This window comes from Patella vulgata, chromosome 7 (assembly GCF_932274485.2).
Source record: "Patella vulgata chromosome 7, xgPatVulg1.2, whole genome shotgun sequence".
NCBI lineage: Eukaryota > Metazoa > Mollusca > Gastropoda > Patellidae > Patella > Patella vulgata.
The window spans coordinates 26,130,031-26,142,051 of record NC_065885.2 but is presented as its reverse complement, the minus strand read 5'-3'; the positions used below and the strand labels follow the sequence as shown (position 1 = coordinate 26,142,051).

The 12,021-nt window shown below is 33.3% G+C and overlaps 1 protein-coding gene across 1 annotated transcript in view; it reads right to left on the bottom strand.

Moving 5' to 3' along the window:
- LOC126827191 (voltage-dependent calcium channel subunit alpha-2/delta-3) overlaps positions 1-8,884 on the bottom strand; it is a 109,575-nt gene extending 100,691 nt beyond the window's left edge. Inside the window, exon 1 of the mRNA XM_056102287.1 lies at positions 8,560-8,884. Coding sequence (XP_055958262.1) covers positions 8,560-8,672 — 113 coding nt within the window. The 5' untranslated portion in view covers positions 8,673-8,884. The remainder of the gene's footprint in view (positions 1-8,559) is intronic.
- Positions 8,885-12,021: the final 3,137 nt, after the last annotated feature.

Below are 12,021 nucleotides of genomic sequence, written 5' to 3'. Positions count from 1 at the left end.
TATCAGACTAGATAGCTCCATTATATGTCTGAAATGTCAGAACATTTATCAGAATTTGAAACCAGATCATTCTAACAGACACATATCCAAAAAGGATTCAATGAAGATTTATGAGGGCTTTTAAATCGGCTTGAAAATTGATTTTACCTTTAGTTTAATCGACTACGTCCTCAACCCTTACTTTAGGCCATCAAATTCTGTTTTAATATTCAGCTATAAAATATTTCAGATGGCACCATTAATATTATCGCTGATAATGTCATAAAGTAGGGAGGTATAAAATCACAGTCAAAATTCCATTTTTCCATCATTTTATCAATCTCGACATAGGCTACACATTTTTTACTTTAGTTACATCAAGTACTAATGTTATTATTCAAATATTCTAAGTCATGAGATATTCTTGAAAACTTGCAACCTATCTATTCAACATTTACATGTAAATGAGAAAAAAATATCAAAATATTTGGTTTCAATTAGATTCAAAACAGGCCCATCAATTAGATTTTGCGAAAAATAATGATGGCGGATATCATTTACATAGGGAGCTACACAGATCAATGAAATTCCAACTCATCATATCTTTGTAAATACTACAATATTATAGTTTGCAAGGGATTCCTACATTGCTCAAATCACACTTAGAGACTTTAATTGAATAAATATGGCAGTATATTACATTCAAAATTCTAACATGCTTTCGTCTAATTTCTAACTTCTATTCATGTAATTTCTAACTTCTATTCATGTAATTTCTAAATTAAGACAATGTATAATCCAACTTCTTTATTTGTTCAGTATAAATTTTAATTCTGTTTCATCGTATTTCTATTATTAAGACGAAAAATATGTACTTCATTGTCGCTTTACATGTTAAGCATGGACATCGAACTTAATTTAGAATTTTGATATTTCTACCTAGCAACCATCATTATGACGTAGTTTGGTGTCACCATCATGTGCTCAATTTGGAGATTGAGCAGCTGGTCAGGTTGAATGGTTTGGCAGAGTGTTAAAATTGAAAACAACATCGAATGTGATATGGTTTGAAAATACTATTTCAAATATAAGCTAAACAGTATTTGTTCTTTTTTTTATAAGACAAGTGCAGGATTTGGAGAATTTTATTTGATTTTTTTTTTTTTTCTTACAGGTAAGCCAATTAATATTTATATACTGTTGGTCAATATTCTTTTACTGCTCTAACAAATTATCTCTTTATACCATTCGAACGAATAGCACTGTCTGTGCCAACCCCCTGTCCTGTATCAATAATAAGGGGTGGGGGGGAAGAGCCATGCCAGAAGATATCGGTTATATCATACAAATATATATCTCGAAGTTATATAACACTGTCAGCCAGTATAGACACTGGCAATACTAAGCTTTATAATATTTCTGGCATTATTAGTTCTGTCCCTGTGATTTGTGGAGGCTGCCCTTATTGTAGGCAGGAGCAGTGTCTAGTCGTTCGGATGGTACGTAAACCCTTGGCAGCTGTAATTCATAATAAATGTAGACCGTGGCGCCGCTGTCCGGGCCAAATTTCACCCATGGCACACTGTATGGCGTAAGTCCATCTTCATTAGCCCAGTTGGTGTAGAAAGGTAGGACGATAAACCCCATTTCATTTGGGTTTAATTTCGTCAAGAACACCACTATATATGAAATTCTGTATCGCTTTATGCAACTTGAATAAAAAATTGTTGGAAAAAAACTATCATAAAGTTAGTCAGGTCGGTATAATGTAGGTATCAGAAATAGAAACTTCATCGATATCTCCAGATAATTCATCACCAAGGACAATTCGTCCCCTAGGTCTATTCATCCCCTAATAATTATTATGATCAACAGCTAATTCTAAAGAAATTGAAGAAGTTGAAACTAACAGATGTCTGGTCTACATTGTTTTATCATACACAATAATGTGCATTGATTTTAGTCAAGTGCAGTATTGACAATGGACAATACCCATAGTGAAGGGATAATAGATTCTCTAACTCACAAAAGGTGTCACTGATCGTAGCCGATTACTACATGCATATCAATTCGCCCGAAAAAACTTCAGGAACAATTAAGTTATGGTCTAGATTTAATACTAAATGTAAAACGAAGTAAAATTAGCATCAAAACTGAGATTTAGAATAAAAAGTAAAGATTAATTCAGTATTGTTGTTCGGGGACGAATTGTCCTCGGTGACGAATAGTCCGGGGACAAATTGTCAATGGGGATGAATTGTCTGGGGACGAATAGCCCTAGGGGACTAATAGTACTGATACAAATTGTCCTCAGGGACGAGTTGCCCGGGAATGAATTGTCCGGGTATGAATTGTCCTAGAGTCCATGAACAGATTATCCCGGTCTCCTTTAAAGGCTGTTTCATCCCCACAATATGGGATTTGTAAATTTATATCTTTGAACCTTTTCAAGAAAATGTTTATCATAATAAAGTGACATTTTTGTTAGAGCAGTAATAGAATACAGATCAACATTATATAAATATTAATATTGGGATATCTGTAAAAATAATCAAATAAAATTCTCCAAATCCTTCAATTATCTTCAAAAAAATAATGAAAAAATGTTGTTTTCTGATATTTGAAATAGTATTTGGCAACTATCATGTTTGATTTTGTTTTCAATTTCAGTATCATTTCCCTGGTTGAACGTGACAAGGAGTAGGGTCGCCTGTCCAACCTCATGGCTTTTCTCCAAGTCTTCCAGTTTCCTCCCACTGCTAGACCCCCACACGCAAGCAAATTATTGAAATACATGTAAAGTTGAACCATATGTTAGTCCCGAAATGACCTAGCCTGTGTCCTATGGTCCTTAAACACCATTTCTCTCTCTCTCTCACTCTAAATTTCAGCACTCCGTCCACCCATCAACCATACGAAGAGCGAGTTGTTTGTAGCAATATAATGGTCCCGACCATATGCGCAATCACCAAATGAGCACGCAGTGGTGAATTCATAATGATGGTTATAAGCAGAAGTGTAAAAATCCTAAATTCGTTGATGTTCATGCAAAACATCAATGAAGAAGACATTTTTTATCTAAATAATAGAAATAAGATGAAATAGAATTGAAATTTACACTGAACAAATAAAGAAATTGGATTATACAATGTCTTAATTTAAAAATTACATGAATAGAAGTTAGAAATTACATGAATGGAAGTTAAAAATTACACGAACAGAAATTAGACGATAGCACGTTAGAATTTTGAATCTAATATACAACCATCAATAAAACCTTAAGGATATTTGTAAACTGTGCCAGTTTTAGTCCTATATAGAATAAGTTCATATATCAAAATCCAGAGCCATTGAGTGCGCAATCTATGCTCGTTCACAATGTAATGAAATTTAAGACATTTGCCTGCTCAAAACATTTCAGTGTATCAAAAATCTTTTATTTGATAATATATAGAATTATTTGTTTTATAGCCTTGCTGCTCTCCATAATATCTCTAATGTCCTCAAACAGTCCTTAAAAAAAACCACATGATTTCCTTAGCCCCTTGCATAGCTAACCCCTCCTACACGTAGCTATGCCATTAATAACATTCTTAATAACTTTAAATAAATAATAATCAAAATATAATCTTCGGAGAGGAATTATATAAGCTTTGCCTGTTTCCCAATCCTAAAATTCAATAAAATAGTGTTTATATATAAAAACAAAAAGTCTCCTTGCAATAACACACTAAAATACCATTGTTTTATTTTAATCCCCAAAAGGTGAATGCGCTAGACAGGAGTGGAAATTGAGCTCCGTTTATCAGCAATTGGGCCAATTCTACCCATTCCGGTTCATAACTGCACCATTCAGCAAATAAACCAAAACTGTATTTGCTATACAGCGGTGAAATCAAACTCCATTCATCAGAAATTGAGCTGTATTTATCTGTTCTGGTCAGTACATATAACTGCACCATTCAGCAAATAAACCTTGCAATTACCATTGTTTTATTTAGACAGGCTTCAGTAATTAATAATTTAGAGACCTATGTTTATTTATCATTAACTTTTCTATAGCATCAATTCTATGACTTTTGCACATATTCATTTCTTATATCCACCAACATGTTACATTTTGATATATATTAATAAAACTAAGTATGTTTATTGATGAAAAATTAACACATCAGTGAATATTTCTAGTTTATTTATATATCTGTGTATTTTCCGAATTTTCAAAATAACTCCTTTAAGGAACCTTAGAAGACCTTCTTCGTCAGTTGGAATAAAAATAATTTTCCATTTGCATGTTGAATTGACAATAATGCAGCTTCATTCACTAATATAGATGTTTTCGTAAACATTATATATATCAGTATAGTTGTACGCATTATAGAACTGAGTGGTTTTCAAGCTTGGATAGACTTGGGCCTGGAGGCGGTAAAATTTTGAAAAAAATGACTGTCAATGGCACTTTCTAGCATAAGCATATTGGGCCAATCTCAGTTGGGGGGTCTGAGGCTATTTGCCCCAAAACTTTCTTTCTCACCCGAATTTTCAGAATGAATCAATCATGAACTAAAACGAATTTTCCACAAAACTGTGATGGTTGTTTATTTTTTTATTTTCAATTAATTACACAACAATATAAATTTACAATATGTTAAGCAAAAAACAACTTAATGTTCCCCATTCTCTGATATTTGTGCCTGAAAAACGGAAATACATTGCCCAAAAAATGGATGCTTCACCAAATCTGGGGCCCCCACAGCCCTTCCCCCGGCTCTTACGCCTATGCTTTCAAGAGTACGTCCCGAGTACCAAACCTTAGTATGTTGCAATCTTGCCAATTCATCAAAAAAAAACCCCATAAAATCAAGATGAGAAAGGATCCCCAAAACTACATTACTACATGAGAAAGGGTCCACAAAACTACATGACTACATGAGAAAGGGTCCACAAAACTACATGAGAAAGGGTCCACAAAACTACATGAGAAAGGGTCCACAAAACTACATGAGAACATTAACTTCTTTAGGCTTGGATTTTCAATATAACCGTGAATTGTAAGGTTATTTTGAACAAGATATTATAAAATTAATTACATTTTCTGTTGGGTGACATAAATTCTCTTTAAAACTCTTGTCAAATTGATTTTATATTTCATGTAAACTTTTGTGGTGAGCTGTTTTTTATTAGTTGTATATATAAAATATTATTACATATTTATATACTTAAAACATTCAATATGTGAAACTTATAGATTTTAGTGTTCTTAAAAAGTTTTCAAACTTTCTACAGACATCAATCATTTTCAAATAGTTGATACTAGCTTCAACAACCATGATATTTTATTTGTATATAATGAATTTGGTATCCATTTTATATTATGCGATAATGTATATATCGGAAAATATAAGACTGTGTATTTTGATATGTGTGGATAATGTATATACCGGTAGATACGACAAGACTGTATATTTTAATATGTAGGTTTTAGTTATAGTTGTTTCTGTTAGTTTTACCTTGCAAAATTATTACTTTAAGTAGCTAAGTCTCTAACTCAATATCATCCAAAGTCTTACACGTTGAAAATACGAATTATTTGTCAATTCAAATCAACATTGAGGTTGTGATCTTACCAGGAAAAGGCAGGCTTCTGATATCCAATATTTAAGACAAAATAAACATTTTACCATTGGTACACGAATCGTGTACCATAGTGCGTTTTAGCGTCATTTGCAACAAGTGACCAGAAAGAACGAGGCTAGACATATTCAACTGGAGAGCCTGCTTAACAGACTGGAATAACCAGACGCTAGAAATTGCTATAGGGTTGAGACACATGCTGTTTTTCGCTGGACATAACTGATTTGAAATTAGAGTCAAAAAGGAAACAATTGAATGTAAATCAGTTTATATACAATCAGATTACATTATTATATGCGTTGCGACCCATTTGGGTCAATTTCTAGGTCCCAAATATTAGCGATTTAGCAGCTTTAAACTGGCAAAGTTTACAGAGTGCCAATCTGATTAAAATACAAATCAATATTTTGTTTCGTTTTTTTCATACTTCACTACATGAAGCTCTGACCGGATGTAGTGGGAGGTTTTCTTCCATAAAAACAGGAACAATTTCATAAATCTGAGAGAGCCATGGTGGCTCAATGATTAAGGTATCAGCTCTCTAACAAGGAGGTCCAGTGTTGAATCTTGGTTATGGCCAAGAAAAACTTCCTAAGTATTTAGTGCAAACGCGCATGGATACAAACAGCGAGTAGTCATTAGATTGGATGAAAAATCGAGGTCCAATGTACATATTGGTGTCCCTGTAGAAGAACCCTTGACAGTTGGAATTTGAAGTAAGAGCTGGCCGTAGCACAGCTGTCTGGGCCGTCAAATTTTCTAAATTATCTTGTGTGGGGTGTGTGTGGGGGGGAGGTGCAGGGTCCCTCCACGGCAAGCTACACTCCCTCACTTCTTGCATACTGCATTCTGTGTGTAGTTTGAGACAAACTAAATACCTTATCTTATGAACAGTATTCTGTGTGGAGTTTGAAAAACTAAATAACTAACAGCATTCTGTATGTATTTACTAAATATTTATTGAACAGCATTCTATACTAAATATCTTATGAACAGCATTCTGTGTGTAGTTTGACAAACTAAATAAATTATGTGCGCAGTTACTAAATATCTTATGAACAGCATTCTGTGTGTAGTTGTGGACAAACTAAATATTTTATGAACAGCATTCTGTGTGTAGTTACTAAATACCTACCTGTAATAAACCACATTCTGTGTGTTGTTTGACAAACTAAATATCTAACAGCATTATGTGTGTAGTTACTAAATATCTAATGAACAACATTCTGTGTGTAGTTTAATGGTAAAAATTTAAAAGAAGTAATAAGAAAATAAATCGGGACATGAAAATGATGACGGATTTCACAGACTGTCTAATTTATATCAGTTGGTTGTTAAGACAGTAATCATAGTTTTCCAGTTCAGTTAGTTACTTGGGTACACAATAAGAGATTATTAAAGTGTTGTACAAACAAAATTGATCTATTGATATATAGCAATGTGGGTTTTCCATGATATATATTGAAATACGAAATTTGGTGTATTAATATTTTCATTTTCTTTTCAAAAGGAAAGTTTGATTTAAAAAAAAATTTAATTGTATGGAAACATGCTCTTTTATTTACTTCATTAAAATTCATGCTGGCAATGGCATAATACCTGCAAAGATGAATTTTGTACAATTTTAGACATTTTATTTTCATTTTTTACGAAACCTTTCAAGATTCTGAATCTTAATAGTCCATAAATATATGCAAAAATTTTTCATTGGTGGTTGATCTAATAAAAATTAATTTTGTCTTCATGGAAATGGATTCCATAATGCTTCTATAAGAATACTACAATATTATTCAAAATTAAGTACATTGGAGAAATACTGCGTCTTTAATAACATAATTTAACAATTTCCAGTTATTTCAAATTTGAAAAGAAATCAAATTAGACTCTTAAATAACAGTTTAATAGTGTGAAGCAGATTGTATATTATAACATTATACAGTCATTGTACTATACTAATGTTCATTTTCCATTTCATTAGATTTGCATTTAAAAAGTTTGTCATTATCATAATAAAGACCTGTTCCAAACATGTAGTATATATTCTACACACCCTGTCTTGTATAGCTATTAGATCTTTTATTAAAAGATGGTAAATTACTCCATAATTTATCGCAAATAAATTTCAAAATTGCAGAAAAACTGTTTTGCTAAGAATTATTAAAATGACTAGATCTCTTTGATTTGATCAAAAATAAAAGTGCTAACGGAATTTAATATGATGTTGATGTGTTTTGTGTTACATTTCAAATTTTAGGTTCACAGATGGAGTCAATGTTAACAGATTTAACTGATTTTGTGTTCAAAAGTCCACAGTTTTAGTAAAAATTGAAACTAAAATTAGAAAACAAATCTACTGGTTCCACTTAATATTTCAAAATGAATATAATTGATAGATCTTGTTTGATCATTAAACAAAATAACAGCATACTCTGCCTCATATGACATCTTTCATAACTATGCATATGCAGTTACAACTTTATTCAGTCTGATCAAAAGGAACTGATTGATTATTGGCTTCTCTTGTAAATAAATGTCTAAATAATAATTTATATACCATTTGAAGCAATACAAAAGACCGGCATTAGGCATTTTATAATATTTTAACTTCCATTAGAAAATCAGCTGATAACTCAGTTCAAAAGAGCAACAATCATCTGATTTGTAGTTCAGTTGAAAAGAGCAACAATCATCTGATTTGTAGTTTTAAAAGGAACGCCATCCAAAGTGGAAACAAGACTAGCAGATAAATGTTATTATTAATCAACGTTATAATATTGTAAACAATGAAATCTACTTCTAGTAATCTACACACATAGTATAAACACAAGCCTTGAAGTCATTTCATTAATATATAGACTGAGTTTATATTTGCTTATACAAATATTGATTTTTTACAATAAAAAATAAAAAGGCTGGTTAAAGATAGAATAGAGGGTATAAACTTACGTATTAATATGAAGATTCAATTCCCGATACACACATTCTATATAAACAGTCTGCAAAATCAGCACCAAAACCAGAGCACTGGTCACACCTGTTAATGATCCGCTAGTCTTCATATTTGACGACACCCAAAACAAACCCCTTGTAATAGTACAAACAATTCCACGTGAATAGTCCGAGGAAGCTCCTTCGAAGAACGGTAGACTTTTATAAACACCATATATATTAATTCGGTATTATGCACGTGTCTCCATTACCTTATGGCTATAATCATTCTAATGATACTGTTTGTCTTCTCAATGACATGACTAGCCGAAGGAGTAAACCTTTATATACGCCATGTGTAGTGTGTTTTCCATATAACACCGCGATGAGACTATTCCATTCCTTGTTACAGGGGGCAGCAACTCGTACGCACGTCTACTACGCTGTATAATTGATGAACTATCAATTGTCCGAGCGTAAAGCTATGACCTCAAGAGAGTTAAATTATCGATCAATTTTCATCTCATTTCCACTTCACGTTATCTGGCAATGTAGCAGTAACATTAATATAATTGTATTCTTTCTTTCTTTCATTAACATCAGGGGATATATTAAGTGCCGATACTTTTTAATCGTTTATAATTATTGAAAGTGCAATATCAATTTTTCTTTTATTTAGTGAGCCGTTCTCGAATACCAAAAGGCATGGGGTGCGAGTTTGCCCAATAAAACCGAATGTTACATGCGGTCCCTAGCGGTTCATATAACCTTTTTAATGGTGATACATTTAAAACAGGTTTACTTATAATTCTTAGAGGAATAACCAGCATGGAAATAATGGCACTAATTTAAGCGGCGTTATTGGTATACGCCAGAAGCGTGGCACTTATGAAAAAAAAGCGCGACAAAATCCATAAGGGAGTATTTATGACAAAACGAATCAGAAATCCACAATTTCTACTCATTTACTGCAGAAATTTGATTTCGATTTAGTTAAATTTATATTCAAATGGAAACAATTTCTGGTTGGGTAAAAAATTATATCAAAAATAGATTCAGAAATAAAATGGGGGTTTAACGCCTCGTCAACACAATTACTTCCCTCATTTTGCGATAAACAATGGTTGTCAATTGAACAACTAGACAGATCTCCCTTGGCGCCACCCCCGACATGTGAGAATCGGGCTTAACTAACATGTAATCCGAACGGTTCTTTTCGGTCCAGGCCGCTGTACGTATTCGAAACCGGGACATTCTAGCCGCAGTGTGTCCTAGAGAAAATGGAGTTCAGAGATTCAGGACAGAACTTTTTTTCAGTATTCAAATGAAAACAGAAGGATTTTTGTGGTTCTATTATTATTAGTCAAAATATAGCAAATCACATTTTTTCCATCTCAACTTTGGCATGGTTGGAGATGGAACAATTATCTAAGAAGAATTTGTGACTAAATTCTTACAACCAATCCAGACTGTTCTATGTCCATATAGAACAGTCTGGTTCTCACAGAAAAAAGTTAATTATAAGACTTTGAATAACTTAAAACTTATCATAGATAATAATTATGAAATTTGCGTTTGAGACTACAAATGGCAAAATCCATATAAACCATGTCTGCAATAAAGTAGGGGAACGTCTCAACTACGAGAGTTGTCCCAAAGGTTTCCAGCCTCCCTAAATAATATGCGATCTCTATGACAATTTTTATGCTTATTTTTCAACATAATAGGCCTAATAATATAATTGATTTATATAGCGCCAACAATTCAACTCGGCGAGCTGCTCTCGAGCGCTTTACATAAGTACAACTAATATAAAATTACAACAATCAACACATCAATCCATAAAAAAAACCAAATAAACGGAGAACATTATTTTAGTACATTCTGACACAAACACAGCTAGAACCGTATTCAACCAGTTGTATATATTTGATTTAAAAAGTTCGGTTTAGAGATACTTTTTAAAAAAATTAATAGAATTTGGGCTTTTGGTTTCGTTTGATAATTAATTCCATAACTTTGGAGCACCGACTGCGAAAGATCTATCACCGGAGTTGGTTTTTGAAAAAGGCTTAATTAAAGATACATTATGGGAGATAAGATAAAGAGATGGCAGTTCTCGCTATAATAGTTAAAAACTAGATAGTGTAAAGGTAATTTGCTGGAAATTTCAGTCAAATTGATCCACTATGAGCCGAGAAAGAAGCGGGTGGAATTTTTGCATAGTCTCGGTCATCATTACTAAAATCATTAATATAAACAGCATAGTCTCGATTATCCACTTTTTCTGATTTAATTATCAATAGCCGTTAGCGGCACATAGGAATCTAATCCAGCCAAAATCGAAGGCTTGCCTTGACATCGAGAGTTTATTATTATCTGGATAAGTTAATTAATGCCTAATTGATAATTTAGATAACATTTCAGGCCTAAAGAAAGACATGTAATAAGCAGATTTTGCTCTTGCATAATGCATGTTTAAGAGGTTGTCTGATTGTGAGAGAAGGGTTTTGCAGGGTTTATTGGTGCTGAGAAGGTCTCTAAGGTATTGAGGTGAAGAATCGTCATTTAGAGTAGAATACGCAATAGACAGTATTTTAACATAGACGGACTGGAAGCCAATGGAGATCTTTCAGAATTGGTGCCATATGTTCATTTGGTTTAATCTTGGTTATGATCCGAGCTGCTTTATTTTGAAGTTTCTGAAGTCGTTTGATTTTATTTTCAGGTAGATTGTCAGAAAATGAATTACAGTAGTCGAGTCTTGATGTAACCATAGTGTTTACCAACATTTTAGTCGCGTCACTATCAATGAAATATCGAATTTTTCCAATCCCCCTTTTACTTCTCCAGTTATTCAACTCGTCAGAAAAACTCTGTCACGTGACCCTAAAACTCCAAGGACAGATTAGCGCTGTGGGAAGAGGAAGAAGCTAGAGGGAGCTAGATCTAGATAATAGGATGGGTGAGACAGAATCTTAAATCTACAGTCCTATTGGGAGGTGTGAACTGAAACATTTTTCTGGAGCCGCCAGACATCTCGGCGAAGTTTACATTGGCTCTATTCTTTAATTTGTGTAATATGGATCATTTATGGTGGAACCCTTCTGGGCACCCAGCGGGCAGACATTTTGTTCATGTGCAGATGTTCGTGGATTATTCTTTCCCCTGATGTTTTGCTAATGGCATGTTCAGCAGCTAACTATCATAACAGTTACTCGCCTGCCCTGTATTATTGTGTCGAGAAAAGCATGAACTTTATCTTGGATGGTCGCTTCACAAGGATGACCAGAAAGTGGTTCGTCTTTAGTTGTGATCCTGTCCCTTGTAAATTTAGCACATCACTGTTTGGTTGTACATGTAATGTACTGAGGGGCATTGTCACCTAATGTTAGTGTCATGTATTCATGAATTGGCTTTGGCGTTAACTTTTTCAAGTGAATAATATATTTTATCACGGCTCTGCACTCGGTTTTCCCC